At 40.0% G+C, this 24,664-nt stretch overlaps 1 protein-coding gene across 1 annotated transcript in view; it reads right to left on the reverse strand.

Moving 5' to 3' along the window:
* Positions 1-24,664, reverse strand: part of KCNH1 (potassium voltage-gated channel subfamily H member 1) — a 187,427-nt gene that overhangs the window by 112,193 nt on the left and 50,570 nt on the right. The window contains exon 7 of the mRNA XM_055816592.1: positions 20,671-21,100. Coding sequence (XP_055672567.1) covers positions 20,671-21,100 — 430 coding nt within the window. The remainder of the gene's footprint in view (positions 1-20,670; positions 21,101-24,664) is intronic.

The following is a 24,664-nucleotide window of genomic DNA, read 5'->3' on the forward strand; positions in this document are numbered from 1 at the left end:
TCTGCTGGTACTTCCATACAGTCTCCTCTTCCTCAGCCTTAGAAAAGCAGCAATGCCCTTTTGTGTTTCCAACAGCAGTGTGATGGTGGGAATGTGTTGCCACAGCAGTTTCATGAAAATTTATAAGTATTTTGTTAAGTATTTAAAAAAATACTTCGGAATCTTTGAGTGTTCATTATCAGGGTTGTTTTCCTTCCTGTATTATACTACCCTTGTACTGTGACAGACTTATACCTCCAGCTAGACTAAAGTTGCAATGAATATCAACCCTTTACTTGCCTAATTCCATGGTTTCATACTCCACAAAAAAGGACAATTGCTAATAAAAGTCTTAAAGAAAAAAAGAACGAAAGTACTTCATCACATTACAATAATAGTGAAATCACAGAGAAAGCTTTAAATACTAGAAGTTGCAAGCTGGACGTGTGGGAGCTCATTAAAAAAGCACTGCACAAAAATGCTCAAGGCAAACACCATTCGAACTTTTTCTACCCTGAAGTTATTTAATCATCACTGCAATCACAAGAGATAAGGCAACGTATGAAAGAATTGGCTTCTGTATGCTTGCTGCTGTTCAGTCTTCTGGAAAGGTATTCACTGTAAAAGTGCCATCAATTTAAAATGCTTCCCAGTTCTGAAAAGCAATCTTTCTAACCTGAGGCTTGATACTTCAAGCTGCAGAGCACCCTCAGCTGGAACAAGCCAAAGGACATGGGGCTTCTGAGTGCCCCAAAAGACCAGAACCCCAAAACAGGGCAAACTGAAGTATTCAGCAAGTAGAAATACCTGTTTTACACACACACATACAAAAAGCCAAATTCCTCCTTTTTTGTGTGTGTCATCAATTCCAATAATCCACCATTAAGACAACATAGTTTCTGCATTAGTTCTTTCTGCTGATTCCCTGAGCATTTGGTGCAGCAGCAGGCAAGTCTATGTTTCCATATAATATACATTTGCACGGAACTGCCCAGTTTCCCTTTTCACTGCATTTACAGTCACTTAGACCATTCTACACAGACTGGATGAAAACATGCTACAAAATCAGCATGGAAATTTTTATAGGCATATAAATTATTACAGTTGCCACAAGACTGTGGACAAATCAGTCCTAGGCATGTGCTTAAGTACTCAAATTTAAAAGATCTGAGTTATTACTAAAAAGGTGTAGCAGCATCAATGTTGCCGTAGGACTCATTCCATCAGAGTTAGTCTTCTCTTGCTAAAGTATCCATTTCTTCACTGCCTTCTGTCAGCTAACAGTCCACACAGGAGACCTACATTTCTCCTTGCTTACAGAAAAGCCACAATGTGCCCCAGCCTTCCCAGCTGTATGTTCAATGAATTGGTGTGAGGGGACACAAGGATGGCTGGATTACAGGTGCTTGGCTGAGCTGAACCTAGCTACCATCTCTGATGTTCAGCTTCTAGGCACAAACTCTTTGCATTGACTTTACATGCAACACATCTCATTTCTAAAACTAGTACCACCTCCCCATGTTCACACCTCCTGATCCCTCTAAATTAGTGCCAAAGCACCCCTGATGAAGGCTGCTCAGTTTGAGAACTAACACAAACCACCATGTCATTAAATGATACAGTCTATCACCAGGCTGCCATTCAACAGCCCAACATTTGCAGTGTGTTTGAATTGCTGTTACCTGGCCTAAATAGTCAGTCCAAGAATTGGAGCTTCCACAGAGAGAAAGAACTAAATAACACAATGAGTGGGGAAGGAAAGGAGTTTCTTCACTGACCAAGTCCTTCTCCCCGCATAGGTACCTAAAGAAGAGCATCAGCCAGGCACCCCTCAGCTGACAAACACTGAACCACTACACTGACTCTTCTGCAATGAGAATTAATAGTCAATGCATTATCTCTGTGCAGAAGATAAAGGAGAAGCAACCAGAACAGAAGAGTGCAAGGTTTAATCAGCTAGTCTGTCATCTACTTCCAAGAAGTCAATGATGCTACATTTCTTTTCTACCTTGAAGTAAATTTTTAAAGTGCTTTCCACTGAAAATCCACATCCTTACTGGTATGTGCCAGACCTCTGAAGGCTTTCTGACAGCAGGAATGCCAAAATTTACTACTTATTTCAGTATGGCTACCAAAGATGGAAAATACCTCATAAAGCTCAGAAATGGCACCTTCACTTTCCTATCATGCTGTGCCACTGTTGATTCTGTAGTTCATTATAGCTCAGCTCTGAAATCCTGCCTCTTTACAAGTGAGCAGCTTTCCAAAACAAGCTGTGACGAAAAACAGCTAACTGTATTGGGGAAAAACATATATATATATATATATATATATATATATTAATGCTACAGCAGCAAAGCAAGACTTCCTTTTTTTCTCTCAGGGTCTGTGCATCCAGCACAGCACCCATAAGCGCAACACAAAGTGCACATATGCACCAAAAGGCAAATTAGTGTAAACTAGTGCAAAAGGCTCTCTCCCACCACCTTGGAGAAGAGTCACACTTTCAAGAGCTTCCAACAAACAGGAGTATACAAGTTGATCAATGACATTTAAAGTTTTACAATAGGGTTTTAATAAGAGAATGTTTAAGATTAAGGGGAAACAAGTTGTTCCAGTGTTAGTGGCGACACACTTGTGCCTGTACCACACACTACTGAACACTACCAACCCAACGCAACAGGTTCCCAAATGACCCCAACTGAGGGAGAGCCTGAAGACAAATGATTAAACATCTGCTGTCTAGGACAAGAGTTTAATTAATGTAATCAAACCTATAATTAGGTTAATTGCAGCATGTAGACATCATCAATTAACTCACAAATTGCCAGTCCCACATATCTAAAAATCAGCACCTGAAATGAAGCACACAGCACGGCCCTGGTACCTCAGCGGGCCAGAGGGGAATGCTGCAGAAGGGAGCTTACCCCCCAACAGAAGACACAAAGTAGGCTGCTTTTAAGGATCTCAGCAAACAAAACCACGCTAAAAGCTCCAACTTTAGACAATACAAAACACACCAACAAGTCATGCTTTGCTGAGAAACAAACATGCTAACAAACACCTGTACACAGCAATGCAGCTTGGGCGAGGCCTAGCACGGCACTGGCTGCAGAAACGCAGGACTGTGCTCTCCGAGGCCAGCGGACACAGACAAGGCTAACAGCGACCAGTTGTTACTGGACAGTAGCTATGTACTGGGCAGGGTTTAAAAGTTCAATCTATCCCTCACCTACAACCTCTTCCCAGGTGCTCCTAAGTCTCACACGTGCCCTGGGCTCTGGCAGCACCACTCCTCTGCCAGGTGCTATGGCTGCCACAGCCGGTGGCCAGCCCGCGCTGCCTCTCCCAGGGGCTGCTTCCCTGTAGGGTGCGGCCAGCTGGCCTCCAAAGGGTGCACCCAAGGGTGCCTATATGTCTTTGCTTGTCCTCAGAGCAATAACTTTCAAGAGCTAAACGTGCCCGTCTTTTCCTGAGTCACACTGAAGTCAGTATCTCCCTGTCACTTCCATGATTCATTCTCTTGTGATTCATCCAGAGAAGGCAACACATATAATTTTTATGTCTATTCAGCACTTTCACTGACATTAAACTATGTATACGGCTAGCTCAGTAACTGCATAGTCTTGTGTGTCTTTCAAGGCCAGCGTTTTCCAGTGGGTCATTACATTGTCGGTTTCTTTTCTGAAAGAAGCCTCAGGGTTTTTCTAAGAATTCTCCTCCACAAGTATTCTCTTGCTGCCAAATTTCAGTTTCCAGCCCTACTGTTCTTATATTCAAAACCTTGCTTTGTTAAATGGACAAACACCACCCTCGCTCTCAGAGATGGCTGACCTTGATTATCTCAACTTGGAAATTGAAAGATTCAAAAAGTTGGGAATGAGTCAAATGGAAAATAGAAAGAAAATGTGTAGACAACCCTAATTATAGGTGTTGCTTGCTACATTTTGTTTCTAATACTATCATGATGGCAGCAGACAGATAATAGCAGTAAAATCAGAAATGGTCAGAAGGACTCAGAACACAAGCAATAACATAAAACACATCATCAGCCTGTGGAAGGCACAAAGCCATCAGTAAAAAAGCTTTTTGTTTTGGGGTTGAGTTTTTTTCACTTTCTGATGGAAAGATACTGGTCCCATCAATCTGTTTTGAATTGATGATCATATAATCATACAACTGTTTAGGTTGGAAAACGCTCTTAAGATCACAGAGTCCAACTGTCAACATAGCACTGCCAAGTCCACCAAGTACTGCACTGACACTTTTATACACCTCCAGGGATGGTGATTCCACCATCTCCCTGGGCAGCCTGTTCCAATGCTCAATAACCCCTTCAATGAAGAAATTTTCCTAATATTCAATCTAATCCTCCCCTGGCACAACTTGAGGCTGTTTCCTCTTGTCATATTGCTGGTAACTTGGGAGAAAAGACCAACACCTACTTCGCTACAACCTCCTTTCAGGCAGTTGTAGAGAGCCATTAGGTCTCCCTTGAGCCTCCTTTTCTACAGGCTGAACAAGCCCCATTCCCTCAGCTGCTCCTATTGTTCTCTAGACCCTTCACCAGTTTTGTTATCCTTCTCCGGACATGCTCCAGCACTTCCATTTCTGTCTTGCAGCGAAGGGCCCAAAACTGAACAGAGGGTTCGAGGTGCAGCTTCACCAGTGCCGAGTACAGGGGGACAATCACTGCCTTAGTCCTGCTGGTCACACTATTTCTGATACAGTTGTTATGCTTCGTTTACTTGTCTGATTGTAATTTTTCAAGGACACAGTCTGAATTACAGCATATCCAGTGTATTGACTACACAACGATGCAACACAGAAACAGCACAGAGATCATACAAGGAATACAGAAGTACAGCATGGTCTTCTTGTTGCACAGATATCAGCACTAAACTCATCAGCTGATACTGGAAAGCTGCGGTCATCTCTCTCACTTGAGAGACTGCATATCTGCAAGTTGCAGCTCCCTCCTGACAGGACCAGAAAAATCAATACCAGCACTGAAAGTGCAGTTGTTTCCACAAATATCTAGGGGGTTTTAGGTTGGCAGAATTAGCCCATGCTACTAGGCTTCTCAAAGTTTTTCATTCACATTTTAACAGTCCCATCTCGATGTTCTCTATTAAACATCCTGCTTAGGTGCCATTGACATCTTAGGTAGGTACATCGTTAACTCGAAAAATCATATACTCTGATGCCTGTCTTATCTCCTGTTGTCCAAGGCCAAAGTTTTCTAGTTGGTCACCAGTATAGATAATTATAATTCTTAAGGCCAGGTTCACTGCTTTTTATAGGCGCCAAGTACTCATAGCTTTATTTTCATCAGAAGCTTAGTGACATAAAATCAGGTTTGCCACGTACCAAGTGGGGAAATTCAGAAGATAAAACACAAATTATCAAGCACCCATGAAAATACTAGTCAAAATAACTTGCCAAGGGTTAACAGAAAAATGGTGTGACAGCACAAAAAAGTTTCCAATTCTGACAACAGGCAATTTTTTACTTGAACATTCAAAATTGACATAATTTGAAAAGCTGCCCCAGCAACATTATGTGAGGAAGAGTAAGTACATGAACAAGCAGATTCTGAGTCAACCTCAGAAGAAATCCAGCCCTTTGATGAAAGATATTTTGCCTTCCTTTACTGAAAAAGCTCTCAAAACACTGACAGCTCCTGCGGGATCACAGCCTTTGAAAGTCCTCCCAGAACGCTTCAGGAACAGCACCGCTAGAGTCAGAGGAGGAGAAATCTGTGCAGAAGTAAAATCTAATCCTTAGGGTAAACAGGTTTTGTGGCTTGTGCACTGAATATTTCCTTCGGTTGGCACATTTATATGCTGCCCTCCTCTCTCCTAGAGGAACTGATCATTCAGAATTGGGGCACAGAAGAGCAGATTGCTTTCCCTGCCCATCCTGGACACAGGAGGTTCAGCAGAGACTGGAGGAAACTTGCTGTTTCTCAGCTACAATTACAGCAAGTGCTCTTTTTTCACTTTAGATGAATCTACAGCCTGTTGAACTGTGCGAAGCAAGTGATCCTGTAGCATCTAAAATGACTTGCAATTAACTGGCATTTCAAACAGCAGGTCATTTGGGAAAGTAGCCCTGCTTTACAGGAATGCACTTTGTCCACCAGGCAACCAGTGACTGATGGCAAGGTCCTCTAAAGCTGTTAAAACAGAACTACTACTGTGTAGCTATTGAAGGACAAAACTTTCCTGTTAGCAACCAGCGGGGAATTCAGCTGTGCAGCCTCAGGCAGACATCACTGCATATCAACCATTTTGCACATCACTGCATAGAAAATGGTACAAAACCAGATACTTTTAAAAGTATAAAGCCATACTCTCTGGCAGTATAAGGTTAGAGACAGCAATTATGGAAGGAAAGCAACGCTAGCAGCACACGTGCACGCACAAACACAGCAGTCTCAGACTGAAGTTTGTTCCTTTTTCTCCACTCATACTGACTTCTTCTGGGAAGCAGCTTCTTTCACTGCCCATTTACGCAAAATTAATAAAACTCTTCAGGGTTACCTTAAAGCCTGGCCCTACAGACCCTGGCCCCAAGCCCTCCCAGGTCAGTACACTACGTTTGCATTTTGTATGGAATATCTGGCAATACTCAATATCAAACGCTTACAGGAAACAGCATTTCTCATTCATGTGCGGCTGCCAAATGCTTTCCCAGATTCCTTCCCCATTGCTCTCCACTTCTGACACTATCGCGTATTAAATCTCTGCTGAAGAGACAGCACAGCCATGATGTGGGTTACAAAGCAGTTGAAGGAAGGAAAATGCTTAACTACTACCACAAGGACATTATTAATGCCATCAGCACTGATTTAAACACATTTGTGTAGTGTGCAAGGCCAGAAAGTTAGTTCTGCTCCTGACAAGTTCTACCACAGCTACTCCCCCAATGCATCAGGAGAAGACAAGCCTCACAGCAGACTGCTGTCCTTCCCAACTGAAGGCAAACAGCTTGAGAAGTGTGGTTGCCCTCAGGCTCTCTTATCTTTCCTGCTTCTCTGAATGTCTTACCTGCACCAGCATCTTACTGGCCACTGAACTACTGAACTGCCCATTTCACTGAGCTGTGGACCCTTGCAATCATATCAATACTCCATGCACCGAACCATTCATACCTTTATTGCTGTAGTTGCCTGCTGCATCATATTTTCCATTTCAACCCAAACTGGTAATAACTCAGAGCATTTTCTTTTGTCTGGCTGCCCAATGATACAACACAATACTCCCATACAACAGTATTCTTCCCTCCAGTCTTCTATATTATTAAAGTCTGCATATGAATAAAAGAGAACTCCACTCTGGATCTCAACTACATCCTCATGAAGGGAGATATCTTTACACTGGCATAATCACGATCAGAATCTCATGCACTTTGTACAGTACAATAATAAAATCTGATAAAATCAGTACACTCAACTGGCCATACTTACCTCATACCCCAGCATGTATTCTTCCTCGCATAAATAAGTATCTCAAATACCCTTTTCAAGTCTTTATCTGCTTCAAAGCATCATGATTCAAACCACATGATTTCAACCACAACGACCAAAGAACAGAACTATTGCTCATTTATTGGACTACAGGTCTGTAACTAGTACGAGGAAACAACCATCTTAAACACGCACTGTGTAAAGAGACTGTTTGTTTTGGGAAGCAGTCTAAAAAGTTTAAGAGTTCAAAAAGGAAAAAGAAAGAACCTTAGTTTCAAGTTCAGGTCCTATTTCTCTCTCTCAACACCTGCTCCCCCTTTCGTCCACCCACACACGCCCCAGCATGAAAGCAAAAGCAGCAAGGGAAACTGTAGCTACATGCTTCCATCTCACACCTGTCAGTGCATTTACTAACAGACCAGCAGGAGCCCAAAAAGCAGATGGTCACCTGTACCGGCCTGAAAGGACAACCTTCTGATGCCATCACTGGAAAACAAAAGCATCCATCCACTTGGCAGCTTCAAGTTATACCCCAGAAGATGCTTGGCAGCGTCACACAGAGCTTTGCCTTGCAGGTACTGCTGTTCCCATGCTTCTAAAGACAAGTGGAGAAGCTTTGATTGATTTGTCTGTTGTACATTTCACAAGGAATATGCTGTCTTCTCTTACACCAGTGAGAAAAAGAAACAAAACAATTCTGACCCACCTGCCTCTCCCCTTTTCCTGTTTTTCCAGAAAGCTTCCCTCACGATCAGACATCTTCCAGTGCTATTCCCAGCCTGTACTGGGGACTCGGCATGCTCAGGTGCCTCTTGAAAACACCTAACAGCATGGGGAACAAACAAAGAGCTAGAAAGACTATGTGTGGTTACAGGGAGATAACGTCACTGGGATCATGGAGACACAGTGGGATGGTTCACAACCCAAGCCCTGCAATTGATAGACACAGGCTCTTCAGAAAGGGCAGGCTGGGAGAACAAGGAAGGGGACTTGCCCTTTATTTGAGAGAACAGCTGGATGCATGGAGCAATGCCTGGGGATGGTTCAGGAGCTAGTCAAGGGCTTATGGGTCATGATTAGTGGGCAGACCAACACAGATGCCATTGTAGTGGGTATCTGTAATAACACCTATTTGCATTTTAGCAGAACTTCAAGCTCAAGTTGAGACTGATGCTCTTTTGAGAGGCAGGTCCCTCCCCGCCTCCCTGCACAAAGTAGAAATACATAAGATGGACAGAGAAGGGAAAACAGGTTATTGGAAGGGGACACTACAGGCTAGCACCTCAGCTGGGTATGGGACTCAGCTCCCCTGTGTCACGCTACAGGGCACTCGCAACTGGATCTCAATGCCTCTTCCAGACAGCTTCTCACATAACCTGTCACTTCAGCCTACTATATACATGAAGGTTCAGAGCAGTATTGGATATTATTTTCTCTGCATGAGCAGATCAGAACAGCATAATAGGCCAAAAGGTGGCACATAACTAGGTCTTCTCCTTGTAGCTGCCCGCAGTCAGTGTGGCACCTACATGACAGTAGTTTTGCCAAAGTAATTTGCCAGTTTGGTAATTCCTCTACAATTTTCACAGGAGGTTGCTAACTTTATGTGGAATAAGGCTCCCTTACAGAAAAATGCTCATTTTCCCCTCCCACATTCTGTAGCTGTTATCTCATTATTAACCTGCAGTCAACTTACTTACAAGGAGTGTGAGAAAGCCAGTTCCTGGAAATTTCAGTTTTGGCATACTTAATTCCTGATAAAATTGATTTTATAATTTTCCCAGTAACATGAAGAAAGACTTTTATGAAGAAAGAATTAGAATCAAAAAGATTCAAACCAAAAGTGAATCAAGATACCAAAGCATATTTGCATCTTTGCAATACAGGAAATCACCTTCCTCCCCCCTGCCCCCTCTGCATTTAAATGCACGAAAGTGAATGAGAAGCTTAAAGTCCAACAAATGTTTAAGGAATAAGAAGCGCAAGGAATTACAGCTTATAACAACTTCTCTCTCCAAAAGCAAAGGGGCAAAAGAAGGCAAGTTGAGTATCTTTTTTCCTGTTCCTTGTTTCTTATTAAATTCTCTGTGCAAAAAAAACCCACAACCAACCAACCAACTGAGGATGAAGGTGCTAGTGTGGGATGGCAAAGCTCAGAGCAGTGTCAGGCCCAGAAATTAAGGCTGAAAAGAGATGCAGGGAAGTGAGAGAAAAGTAGGAGGAAAGAACTGGTTGTCCATTATAGGAAAGAGAACTGGAAATCGCAGAATGGCCACATCAGATTTAAGGTGCACTTCTATGATCTACTCTCAGTGGATACTGGGTTATTTCCAACAACACAAAGCCATTGCCAAACCTATGCGTTTGATGCGAAAGGATGCACTCTGTCCAGGACCACACACACAAAGTGCCACAGTAGATGTGACCATTCGGAGGGAGAAATGAACTCGTTTGCACTCTGAGTATGAAAGGGGTGAAAAATTTTGGAAAAGGAAAATTAAGATAGGGTTGGTTCAAAATTGGAGCAAGTGTGCTACTTTGTATTTTACAGAAGTTGTACTAAAAGTACAAACTGTCAATAAGTGATACAACTGTAATAAATAAGCTTATGATTTTTAGAATTCATTTAATGAAATGCTAGAAGCTATGAGACTGTTTAAGGTCTTCATGGACCAGGATGATCCAAACCCCTTGGCATTATTTTCTGTGCTTTTCTAGTAAATCTTTATTTTACCAGAAAATTACTCGGGGGGGTGGGGGGGAGAAGCAAATCATTCAAGTTCAGTTTCAATTCAACAGAAATTAATTCTTTATCTTAAGTCCAGTTCTCTCCCCTTCAATTCTGCCACTGAATACTTGGAAGATGTTACCAGGCTCCAGCTCCCCCTTATTTTGTAGTGAAAATCCCTCACTGAAGAACTACCAGATCCTGACCCTGAATCATCCCACTCACCTGTACATACCAAGCAACCCATTTTTGCTTTTGAGATGGTGACAGGGGAGGGCAAAGCTTGCCTGTTGTCTGACCAGAAGAATTCACTTGCACACCACCTGGTACAGTAACTGGTTTGATTTCAAAGAAGAAAGAAAAAAGCATGCACAGCTCATGTTGAGGTGAGCAAGAACAGTCAGGCCTTAATACCTCAATTACTTTATTCTTTACCATAAGGCACTTTGGATTTTAGACCCTACTGGCTGTCAAAACCCTTCAGTTAGAACAAATTTTCTACTTTTCTTCCAGGCAATAGGACCTATTAATAAAGTTACTTGTCTTCTTCCACATTTTTCACACCAGTTGCAGCAAGAGTTGTACTGTGAATAAAAGATACCGACATTTTCACATACAGTCCGTATTTTCTCAGGAGATCAGAATTCCTTCCATCAAGCTGCTGCTTATGACAGGATGTGTCTTCAGATAGCAACTTAAGTTTAAATCTAGAATATTTCAGTGCTCTCATTGCCAAGAAATAAACAGCACTTACATCCACTAGAACTTTAGTTATCATTTTATAAACTGAAAAATCTCTCTTTAAAATATAAAAGCAGCCAAATGCATTAAAACTCACTGATCTGGAAAGCATAACTAAACCTTATGCATTCTCAAGATGTCATGAGATAGCTTATCTGAGTGGTTAGGACATATCATGATTCATAATCTACTTACATCTAGGCAAGTTGTTTCTACTCCAACATTTTGTAAGCTACAGCAGGCCTGTTTGGGTCCAGTAGCAATTAGATATTAAAATAACTATATCATTTTTGAAGCTGATGCAGAAGTGAAAGGTGCTTAGAAGATGCTTCAGATCTTCTGTGATGTTCCACATATTAGATGACAAGTGGCATGATGCGTCATATGAGCGGATGTGCTATTTTGCTATTTTTTCCCATGCTTATCTAACCGGGATTTCTTAGACAGAAATGGACTTCAAAATATAGATTATTCTTGTGTAAAGCCAAATCCTTGTCCAGGATATCCATCCTTCGGCAACAGAATTGCTGCTTAAGGAAAGGACTCCCAGGACTGCAAAAAGAAAGAAAAATATATCACACTTTTTGTGTGCTATAAGTACTTAGCCAATTTCACAGGTGGGAATCCAGAATAAAATTCCTACAAGACAAACCATGCTCTTCCACTTGTGTGCCTCAGTAATCTAAGAATAAAATTATAAACTGAACCCCCAGGTGTGCTGTCCTGCATATCAAAACACAAAGTCTCTTGCAGATTCTTTTCATAGGGAACAAAACATCTTGCATATTATCCCCTGGTTCACCTTCCTGAAATATTCTTTTTTCCTTTTATGCTCCTCTGCCCTCTCAGTCCATGTTCTGGATGCATCAGGCACTTACCTCTCAAACATTAACTTGAGTTAATGATGTTCCTTCAGAATTCAAAACAAGTTGGTTGCATGTACTGATGAAAATTTGAAATAGCCAGCACATTTCAGTGTTTTAAACCTACTTATAGTAAGAAATGTTACAAATGGCCTCAAGAAAGCAAAACTCTGCATTAATGAGCAGACTTTGGATATGGGAGATATCAGGTCAAAAAGAGACACACCCACAACTGGGATGCCTATTTATTTCCTTATCCTCCTCATTATTATTAAATAATTCAAGGTAAAATTCAGAAACGCTGTGCAACAAAGAGGAAAAATGCAATTATCTGTAACATTACTGTAGCATGAGCTCTCCCCCATATGCCAAAAAAAGCTAAACCATTAACACTTTATAACTTTCATCTTCTCTCCTGTCAAACAGAACTATTTTTTTCTCTATTTGCATTTACAGTCCTTTCAAAAGCTGTCCAGTGTCTTGGTGAGCAAGGTTAAACTCTGCAGGAGACAATAGATTGTAAGAGCCTTAAGAATGAAAAATTTTCACAGAAATCTCACTTCAAAAATTATCCTGATTGGATTTGCATGATACTGACAGTGATTTGGAGGAAAATTTCGTGGGACTATTCTAGCAATTAACTTCTAGTATATTCTGAGGGAGGTCCGATCCCTAGATCCATTAGGCTGAAGTACAGCCTGAAATTTTTGAAGTCATTAAGGCAAGATGACACACCATGACACAATTCACCAAGCATATAGAAGTGATATAGCACTGGAATTCTCTTTCTTTTTTCCTCCACAACCAAAAGTCCATGGGCAATTTAACCTTGCCATTTGCAAATCGCATTTTGGGGGAAATTTAATAGCAATAATTTAATCTATCTTTAATCTGGTCATATACACTTTAAATAACAAGAAAAAGAATATTGCTCACTCACTCTGGCATTGTAAGAAGTAACATCTCACACAGAGTAAGTTTATGTTTCCCCAAACCAGAACAGGAAACAAAGTCCTATCATATTAACATACTCACAAAATCAGTTTTCTTTCTTCTATAAATAATGCTTTGAAGTGTGTTGTGGTGAGGAGATGACTAACCTCATATGAATGGGCCAGTCCTCATGCAGCCATGGTCATTAGCTCAGACAGATTCATTACAGCATTAGCACTGGTGTTGTGAACCTGAAAAAAACTTCCAGTCCACCTTAGCCTGGAGATGATTTTTGTAGGAGTTCGCTATTTACATACCTGTCACCTAAAGTCTGCCCTTTTGCTGGCTTTGCTGAGAAACATATCCGCGACACTTCTGGTGGTTCATTCTAATGGAGAAAGCATCCAAGCAAAGTTGTTTAACAATTATAGCAATAGCACACCAGCTCTTCAAATATCATGACTAGCATCAAACAAGGAGTAATAAAGCACAGCAGAGAGGGGTGAGGGAATAGGTCTGCAAAGACTGTCCTTACTCATTAAAAAGAACTGAAAATAAAAATAAAATAAAAAATAAACCCAGGCCTTGAAGTTAGGAATTACTAGCTTGAGTAGTGTTGCTGGTGGCTAAGGTAGATGAGAATGAAAAGTGATGAAAAAATATCAGCCATATCAAAAGCATGCCAACTGCAACCTCAGTGGCTACCAAGAAGTTTATGGCATCTAAGAGATTTTTGTCATCTTGCTAGGGTTAGTGACAAAGAGCAGGTATCCAAGAGACCACTTTTGCATCTCCCGAAATCAAAACATTGCACTTGCAATAACCACGGATACAGAAAAAGTTGCTTTGGGTTTGAAGTCTCACAGACCTCTGTGCTCAGGCCCTGAATGATATTCCCAGCAAACCTAGCCAGCACTTGGCACATGGCTGGCCCTCAGTTTCAGGCTACCAACTTCCAGCAAAACCAATTTCAATATGCCCCTGCCCCCCATCCCCTAAAAGAGGTACTAGGGATACACATACAGTTATGATTAAGTGTTTGGAAAGAGCACACACAGCATGGCCACATCCATTTGCTCTAACAACTGATGAATTGCATTATGATGGGAAAATCATGAGTCAGGAACATTACCAAACATGATGCTGCAACACATCTATATCTTGTTCAGGTATTTTGATAACAGTCTAGTTCTCATCAGTTCGTGGCTATCCTCGTTCACAAGAGTCTCTGAACACTTCCTACCCTGCTGGGGGTCACCAAAGCACACTAACTCCCTGTGAGGCTGTGAAGGAGCAACACTGACCCATGTGTCATGATACCAGCCACTAAGATTTTCATACAATTCAGAGGGATGTTCACATTACTAGAGCAGATTTCCGTTCCTTTCAGCAAGAGTGCTGTACATAAAATAAATGTAAAATAAATGTAAATAAATAAAAAAAACTAATTATGTTTTCAGATTTACTTAATGCTATCCTCATTCCTGGTTTTATGCCTAATGAGAAAGAAGCTAGTCACAGACAAGGCTGAACAAAGCTGACACAGCTACTCTACACTCTGGGGATCTGTCTCTACCTTAATCAGAGACAAGAGCTGAAGTGCTGCAGGACTGCATGATGCTTGTGTTGCACATGTTCAATGAAGATGAGTGGTTTTGGTTTCTGGTCTGTTTTAATTAATGAACTCAGTGACTGAAAACGTTTTATGGTATGTGAGCGTGCATGTCCTCGAGTTTGAACTTTTAACTCCTACTTCTGCTCTTTTTCCGTGATCACTTTCACTATCTGGTCAATTATACACTCCCACTATCTGAACAATTATAGTGTTCACAGGAGAATTTATGAGTCAAGCCCTCTACTTCCAGGAAGTTGCTACCTAACATGAATTACGGATGAAAAGGCACCAAAAGCTTTGGATCTTTCAGCGCAACTAAGAACACTAACAAAAGGCTCCAAAATCATAGAATCATAGAATAGTTTGGGTTGGAAGTAACCTTTAAAGGCAATCTAGTCCAAACCCCCTGCAATAAGCAGAGACATCCTCATCTAGATCAGGTTGCTCAGAGCTCCATTCAACCTGACCTTGAATGTTTTGAGGGATGGGGCAACTACCACTGATAGATTTTGCACAGTTGCTCAAAATCTAGATGGGTAAGCATCGATCAGTATTATGGTATGTTAACAGTAAAAAATGCAAAGCATATTTAGAACTGTTCATCCCTACTCCACCTGCACAGCAAGCGGACTGCTGACACAGTGCCCAGATAACAAAAACTGCAAATGAAAGTCCTCAGGTTTCTGCTATTGCTTAGGAAAAATAAACAATACGTAACCCAACCTGACAGCTTCACTGAACAAAATATACGAGAACTGTTATTTCAAGGCATATGTCTCCACAGGGAAGAAACTAAAAATTGAAATAGCTTTTTTCCCCCAAGTATTAAAATATATATGTCTTTCCACAGACCCAGACAGTGGTTTTAAACCTGGTTTTATGTAACATCAGCCTCTCTGGAAGATCTGTCTGTAGATATATTCCCTATTAATTAGCAATTTAGTGGCCATCTGTGAAAAGGGATAAGCAAATATGTTTTGATTCATTTAAATGAAGCTGAGGAGTTAATTGCTTTTACTTCCAGTAGTAACACTCATACTTCTCTATATATATACATATATACTCAATAAAGTGAGGCAAAATCGTGCAGGTCAGCTTATTGACAGATGTGAAGACAGTTTGCTTTACAAAACTTTAATTCACCATATGTTCAGGAAAAACAGCTATATAGCCATATGAATTGCATCTCTTATCAGAAGCATGAAGCTTCTGAAGAACAGAAATCCTCAAGAGCAGTCACTGGATACTTCATCTCTATTTTAAAATAATCTATTCTTCCCAAACAGACGTGCATTATTTGAGGTCAAGAATCAATAGCATTTTTCACTTGCCACAGCTCTAGCGGAGCTGACCAATGGACCATACAACCCCAGGGCTACAAGATGAGGATGCTGCCATCCCTTACAAATCTAATTAGGGGTTGCATCTACCCATGTCAAAATAACCAACAGTAAAACACTTTCTCCCTGAAAACTGCAGCCACAATGAGGTCAGTAGGACAACACGTGCAGACATTGCATTTGAGAGCACAAGAACACCTCCTTGCAGAAGGTCACCCCAATGCAGAGACCAGGGCCACTGAGACCAAGCCATGCTTTCTTATATTCTGCCACAAGTGTACAACCAACCAACCCACCTAGTCCCACAGGCTCAATCCACCACCACTCCAGCTTATTCACCTCAGTCATCCCTTCCTAGTGTCTATGCACTGCTAACATCACATACCTACCCTTCCTTCTACAAGCTCACATACCTTAACCTTTTTACTAGGCCAACATTTGTGCTCAACTGCCAAAATTCCTACCAGTTCACTAACATATCTCTAAATTTTTAATTAGAAGTTACCTGGATTTATTATTTACTATAATGAAAGACTGCATAAAAAAGAAAATGCAAGTGTTCTTACCTACTTCTTTAAACAGCTATCTGACATTATAGCAAAGTACTATTACTAGTGGTCAATGGGTCTATAAACAGTTAATGTAACACAAATGTATTTCTGCCACAGGACCAGCTTTACAGAGGGAGTAAGCAGTGAGCAGAAGGGGATGTATCAGGGGCTGAGCAGCAGAAAAAACCAGATTTTGTTTTATGGAAGACGGAACATAATTACAGAGTATTAATTCCACCTCTCTGTGTATAAGCATACTAAACACACATGGAAGGACGCTAGTCATGTTTCAAATGCCTGTAATATTCTGAGCCCTTCTGATACAAACGTCCTGTTTGGATGTCACCATAGTCCTGTGCTGATTGTACCACAAACCTTTCAGTAAGTTTACCAGTGGAGAAGACACAATACATGTCTTAAAATCACTTGTTTACACAGTAATACCTCTCCTGAAACAGAGAGGCTTAACAGACAACACTCCAAGATCAAAGAAAAAAAGTATCGCTGCCATTCATGACTTTCCTTCCCAGAAACTATTCAAGATCTTGAGCCAGCAAAGCAGCTAAAGGAAAACAAAACTAAAAACTAAGTTTGCCAGAAACAAGGACCAGAAAGCCTTGCAAAACTGCGCCACCTGGCAATGCTCCTCAGGGTAGCACACACCATGTTCAGCCTTCCCCAGAGGCACAAGAACTCTGCACAATCAAATCCATTCTATTAAAAATATTTCTAGAGTATCAAGCATGGAGGAAAAAAACATATGGTCTCTTTTTTCTTCTTTTAAGCATCATAATACATGTGCACCCTCTCTGTATGTATATACATACGCTATGTACATATGTATGTACATATAAAGTATATTTATTCTAAGTTCACTGAGTAGGAAGAGTTCACATTTGTAAAAGCAAATTCTTCCTTTCCCTCCACTAGAAGCCAACATCCGCGCTCCAGGGAAGCCGTACTTGGACGCCGCTACCAAACCATGGTGGCATAGTTCACGGAGCAAACTGAAGTCAAGACCATTGACACCAAAAAATCAGAGGGAAGGTGCAAAGGCAACTGTAAACTGGATTCAAGAAGGAGCCAGCACCACAGTGCTGTAGTTTTTCGGCCAGCCACCAGTGGGAGGCACGCGCTCGCCGTGCGCTGGAGCGGTACCTGCGCCCTAACCGCCTGTAGGGTAGCTGTAGCTACACGCACAGCCCCTGCAAGGGAGGTGGGGGTCGCAGACATTTTCCTACACGTTGACCAATATCTGCAATTCAAGAAAATTCAGTTTCTTTTACAAATAAAGAGAAGATCAAAATTTCAAAGGTGATCTTGTTAATAAAACTGTGACGGTAAGCTTAGCAGGCCACAGTATTGTTCAACAAGCACTTGGGTTTTTACACGGCACTTAGCACTATTCAAAAAGACCAGAGGATAAAATGCACAAAGAGAAAGAAATGTTATAATTTTCCTTCCGCTCATCTAAATCCGTCCCCATCAGGCTAATGGAAGTTTTACTATTTATTCACAGGAGGTTAATTGGCCCAAGGGGAGAAAAATTTAAAATTTCCAGCCTATTTAAAGTAAAATTTTGCTGGAATCACTTTGAAATATTAATGCTGGCTGTTATACATTTGTCCCTAAATACTCTTTTTATTTTTAATGATACTATAGTGACAGTTTTGGAGTCTCAAAACCAATCTTGTTAACATACTGTCTTACTCAACTAAACAAAAACAGTAACATCCTCAAAGAACAAGTGACCATGTTGTTTCCATTTCATACAGAAAAGGTTGTAAAATTACTTATTTCACTGGACTATTTAAATACACAGGTACATATTTATGCACAGACTATACCTAGCCACTTCAAAACCAAGATAAATTCACACAATTCTTGAAGACATCTTCTAGCAGGGAGGAAGTTAACAAAGCAGTATGTTTGAGGTTGGACTCAGCAAATCCCAGCTACCTTCAATTGAAGTTTTAGATAAACAAACAATTAAGCTCTCTCTGCATCCTTCATGGAAAGAAAACAGCATTTTCTGTGCTACTGAAAGACAGTAGTAGCTTTTGAGAATGCATCATTAGCTAGGTGTTAAAACAAATACAGTGTTAACAGCAAGTATGAATGAGAAAACATATACCCTTTCCTTTTATTGGTGGGCAGTAACACATTAGCAGAATTGATTTGAAATTGCTTATTTCTGAGGCTTTGGACATCCACAGCCCCTAACCAGCCCACACGCACATCTCTGTGATCTGACGTCTGCAAAATGAGGACCACAACAGGAACACATAGCCACCAACTGTGTTATGAGTGAGTAGCTCAACTCATAACAAACATGTTACTTGGCCAGGGACAAAGGGGTATTTTTCTGAGTGATGTACAAAAGCTTTAGCCTGGAAACTTCTTTTTGCTCCCCCACATCTATCCCTGATACATTTGCTATGTACCTTTCATGTTCCCAACAGATCAGACAAAATGCTTATAAAATAGCCCTAGTTCAAAGCTCAGCTCAATGTTTGAGAGCTTAATTCTACAGGCAAAATAGTGTTATTTCAACATAAAAAGAATGTATATCAACAATTAAGCTCTCAATAACTGCAAACAAAATAATTAGGTTTGTTCCTCCCATCCTGGGGAATGACCACACCTCAAAATATCAGCATGCTAAAAGCAATCAAGACCCTACAAAATCCAGAGAAGTAAACTCAAATACTGGATTATTTAGTTGCCATTCCTGCACACATGTATTGTGAATAGTCCTAATGGCTTCCAGGCAGTTGTTCATAGGATAAACGTGCACAGGTACACAGACAGTTAGAAACGTAAGGTTCCAAAAGTCCAAATACAAAGTTGTGTCCCTCAAATGTGACTGCATTCATGAGATGTAAAATAGCCAGAACACTATTTTTCACAGCTTACTGAAATTAAAGTTCATTTTAGAATTCAGAGCAGATACCTATCAACATTAATCTTGCATAAATTCAGTTTCTTTCCACCATATTTTCATATGAAGAGTTTGGAGCAACTCCAAAATATTCCCCATGTACATTCCTGATTTTATGAAGGTTATGTTCATCCAGTATTCATAGTGCTAAATTTTAATGCTGAATAAAACTAGCTATTCTTGTCTAGCTAGTATCATGAGCAAAACACGATGAACAATAACCCTAAGCTCAGGATATTTCCAATTAAACAGGTACCTTCATCAGAAAACACATTTGGAAGCCTGTTTTGTACTACACTGCTACTTTGCCTAATGCACCTTCTTATGAGGAAACCACTTCATTTTCTCCAAGTTTTATATAAATTTCCCTTCTGCTGCATGGGTGTTTTATTAGGATGATGGGACTCATCCTAATCCTAGCAGTGGAAAAAGCTAGAAGAACAAAATTAACATTTTTTATAGCTAAAATATCTCAATGCCTACATGATCAACAATGCTTGTCTTTATACTTGTCACTGACCTTCAGCCTGCTTAACACTGTACATGTAATCTCAGTACATAATTTCAGTGCTGCTGTAAAATGACACATCAGAATCAAAGCTTCACATTTCTGTCATAACAGGGACTGTGCTGCTAATTGAGTTTCATTATATTTTTTTAATTTTCTGCTTAGTAAAGATTGACTTTTTTCTCCTCTAGATGGAATACTACTGCACAGAAGCTCCTTTCTTTCTCCAAATAAAGATAGGCTCTTCCACATACAAAGTAGAATATATTTTTTTTTCCTTATTTTGGTTTGAATTCCACCCTTATCTAGAAAAACATGACCTAGTTTAACAGTGGCCACCATATGGTTCTTAACTCCAAGTAGCTCTCAAGGCACTTTGAGTGCATATCCTGCATTGAAATGACAACATGGCCAAAAGCTGGACAGCTTGGCGGTATGAATAATCCCTTGTGACAAGGAAATGTGAGCCAGAGGTGCCCAAGGCCAGTATCATCCCGGTTGCTTTAGGATCTGACTGCATGCTCAGCTCATAGCAGAGTTTGGGCCTCTAGAAAGCTATTGTTCGCTCTCCCTTCTAAGATGCTCCTGGACCTCCACCCACTCACCGACCCACTTGTCTAACATACACAGCTCTCAGACATAAGAAGATTCTGCCACATACCAAGTGGAGGCACAGATGTTGTCCGTGCCCACTGTGGTGCATTTTTAGTACTTCAGGCCTCACACATTTTATGGTTTACTTACAAGACAATATTGAAAGGATACTGAGAGAATACTTCTCCCAAACTAACTGAATTTTTGCTAGTTGCAGCAATAATACCACTTCTGATTTTAAAACCAACCAGTAAAAAAGTATGTAATACCTATATTGCCACCACAAACATTTTAAGCTGCATAATAATATTTGACACAATTCCAGATGGCCTTATGATATCAGTATCCATGACACATGGCTGTTTGGTATTGTGTGTGTGAGAGGGAAAGAATCTCTAATACTTACAGCCAATCATCATCATAGCAACAGCAAAGATCTTCTCCCCATCTGTAGTCGGAGCAATGTTCCCAAAGCCAACACTGGTGAGGCTGGTCATCGTAAAATACAATGAGGAGATGTACACTGAATCTTTGCTTGGTCCGCCTTCCCATTTTCCAAAGCCCGATGCATTAAAGCGGTAAGGTGTTCCTATGGACATCCCCAGCTGATAGAGCCAGCTCTCAGTTCGGATCGTGTTTGTATCCTCATCGATAACTTCATAGTCTCCTATGCTGTACCAAATGCAGGCCAACCAGTGTGCTGCAAGACCGAACACACACACCAGCAGAACCAAGACTGCTGCTCCGTATTCGATGTAGTGGTCCAACTTCCGAGCTACGCGACCCAGCCGAAGTAGCCTGACCACTTTAAGTGAACTGAAGAGGCTACTGATGCCCTAGAAGGATAAAGCACAGTGACCATTAGGACTTAATTTTAAAGCAACAATATTCCCAACTGCGGTTTCCAAAGGCATAGCTGATCCGTAACAAATAGAGAGTCATCAGATAACACCAGAAATGAGAGATTGTGAAACATGAAAAGGTTAGTGACCCTTTTCAGGGATGGGTATATGCACTTCTGTCTTGATCTGCTAACATTCTGTGGGTTGCTCTCCAAACTCCCCTTTCAGATTATTTGAATGGGTCTACAAATACCTTTGTTCAGACTTCAAATGACAGGGTATTTATTGCATGTCCAGGTGCGCAAGTAGACCATCCCTGAGCATCCTGATGCTACTTTACGCTTACTGAAAATAAATGTGGAAGTCACTGACCATTAAACTGTACAAATCTAATGCTGAGAAGAACACAACCAGACACTTATTGAATTCACTCCAGCATCTGGAGTCATGAATCTCTTATGGCTGTTCCTGACTTCTTATGATCCTGGGCAACACAAGTCCTCCCATGTCTCATTTATAACACAGTTTGCAGTATTTAGGGACTTACCAGAAAGATAAATGAAGGCCAAAAAATACTGCAGTATGAAAGTACCTGGCGATTTGTAATTTTTCAGTATAACAGCTCATGTCCTATGACTTTACTTTTATATAAGAATTCACACACTGATAATCAGTCCTGTGACATTTCTCACATAGACTACACAAAGCTTCTATTTCAAGTATCTCACTCTGTAATCCCCAACCATATTCTTTTAATGATAGATTTGTTATCAATGTAGTACTGTGCTGATATAATATGGCTCCAGTCAAAAAGAATGCAGAATTTTGCATTGTTAACTTTTAGACAGATTGGCATTTCCATGCACAAGAAGTTAAATAAAAAAATTCAAAGTCATTTGAGGCATGAGAAGATCCAAATAACCTTTGATAAAAACACTTTTTTTTTTCTACTCCCTCTTATGAAGACTGTTTCATACATAGAAGTCTGATTAAAATTTAAGCAGACTGGTTTAATGAGTATTTCTGGAAATGCATAATTGCATACTTCTGGTGACCAGCTTTTACTGGAAGTTTGTTTATTCCTGTATAAATAAAACTGCTTCAGTATCTTAGGCTGGTTCAATGCACTAGAAGAGATGGTTTATTAAATAATTACATAAAGCATATTGACTCATGCTCCCCAGGACTGCAGCAATGTATTTCCCCTTTATTTCATGAATTTGTCATGATTACAGTGACTCATTTTCAGAGATAGATGTAATTTGTTACCTGGGAACACACTATCAATTTGTATTAAGTATTTGGACAAGATCTAACACAACCAGGGGGAGGGGGAGTAAAAAGGAAGAACAAAAAGAGAAAAGCAGTCTTCCTTTAAATTAGGTATTTGCAGAGCTCTAGAACAGACCAAGTGATCTATTATTTTCATTATTATCTATGCAAACTTTTCAAGTTACTGATGCAAAGATCCCTTCACAAAGCAAAACTTAATTTCCTTTTCCCATTCATTCCATACCCAGCTTTGTTTTGTAAACAATGGAGGAAAGCCTCAATGCCAATTCAGAGACTGGACACAGAAGGCATGATGCCTTCGTTTCCAGGGGAGGGAAAGCATGTACTTCTGAATACTCAGTATGGAGAGGAAAAAGAAAGCAGAAAACACAAAAAACTGTAACATGATAACAATGTTTTAGAACTGGATATGCAAGTCCCTGACTGACAAGCACATACAATCCCTACGTTCTAAGTATTGACATCCTGATGTTACACCACAGCCTTCTGGCCTTTTTCCTCAAGACCAATGCCCATTTCTCCTTTTTCCTCTTTACAAACTTCAGCTGCAAAATAACAATGTTTTACATTTTGAAAGGTCTCCAGCAATAGCCTGCTTTTAGCTTCAGTCTCAAAGCCAAACTTTTTTATCACGCAGTGCTTACAAGTTTCAGGCAAGGGAAGGAAATTTTTCCATTCCAACATTCTAAAATACAGTTTTATTTTTGCTCAAAAATACCGGTGCAAAACTTGTTCTTGAAATTAAAATTCATCACTGGGATTTAAGAAAAATAAATGCTGTTTGTCAGTGACAGTCCTACCAAAGACAAAAACAATGATTCAAAAAAGACTCAAAAGTTTGAAATTTGGTTAAGTCTTGAAAAAAAACTAAAAAACCCCAAGGATTAGAAATACTTGGGGGGTTGGAGGGAATCACAGAAGAGGAGTTTAAGAAATTGGATATGAAAAATGGGAATACAAAATAAAATATTTGAAATTAGATTTAAAACATTTTAAGTAAACTATTTTGCTTTCAGAGTACTCTTATCCCAATTTCCCTTGTGAAATTCACAAAAAATTTATTTTGCAAAAACATTTAAAATATGACAGAACTGCATGATGTAGGAGAAAGTGCTTCTACCAAGTTCTGACCAGATGTAGAGAGAATGAGGTTTTCTGTACAAAAATAACTTGTTTATTTACAGAAAATAAATACCTTATTTGGTTGCATAGAAAGTATGCATTTAATATTTAAATTAGTCACAATATTTCATCTGACTGCATCACCAATAAGATTCTAAAAGTTCAGAAAAAGATAAATATATATATATATATATATTTCAGCATTAACAGTACTTTCTATTTTATTTCCTCAGAGGAAAGGATTTTTCTATTCTAAATAGATCAATATCAAGAAGAAGAAATGCCCAAGGAAAATAATTATTCATACATCTCTCTTAAAAATGACAGAATTTCAAATGGTATAAACAATGGAAACTTAATAGATTGTTTCAATAGATGATACAGTAGAAAAAATTCAGATTATTCTCCAATACTTTAAAACAGTACTTTTTTCACTAGGTTTAGCAAATACTATTTTAATACTCACAGGAATAGATCTGCTGGATTCAAAATTGACATTTTTAGATTACCACTTTCCAAAATAGAAGTACTTTTAGATTACTGTCCATTTTAATGCTCTTATCAGTGCAGATTATTTTTATGCATTTATCATACAGATGGCTCCATGATGTCACGAAAAAGAGCCAGAACTCAATTTACTCCCCTCGACGTGTGTCCCACCCTCTTAGCTCTGCTACTCCTATAACCTTTGAGAGGCAGAGTAAGAGACAGAGCTCCTTCTGCCCAAAGGAGACAGATGCACCTCAGTTCATAAAGAGCTGGAAACTGCCCTGTGGGTCCCAGACATGCATTCCCAGATATTCTGCTCTAAAGGATCACCCTAAGGAACGTCTCTGTGCAGTCAGGGTAAGGGCAGGACTAAGTAATCTATCACTCAGTTCTACCTGTGCCTGATTTACTCAGACACAGTTCCAACTATTACTACTCTATCCAACAGAAACCTTCCCCGGGGGATATTTAGAAGCTAAGAAATCTGTTATATGGCCAGGGTAGACAAATAGTCCTTTTTTACTATATTTTGTTACAGAAAGAGCTTGCATGCAGCACTTACTTAAATATGCAGCACTTCATGAAATATGGCAGAAAATGCTAGATTTCAAACCTATATTTCAAATTGTTTGAAGTAACTGAATGACACAAACT

The sequence above is a fragment of the Falco peregrinus genome, chromosome 11, assembly GCF_023634155.1.
Source record: "Falco peregrinus isolate bFalPer1 chromosome 11, bFalPer1.pri, whole genome shotgun sequence".
NCBI classification, from domain to species: Eukaryota; Metazoa; Chordata; class Aves; order Falconiformes; family Falconidae; genus Falco; species Falco peregrinus.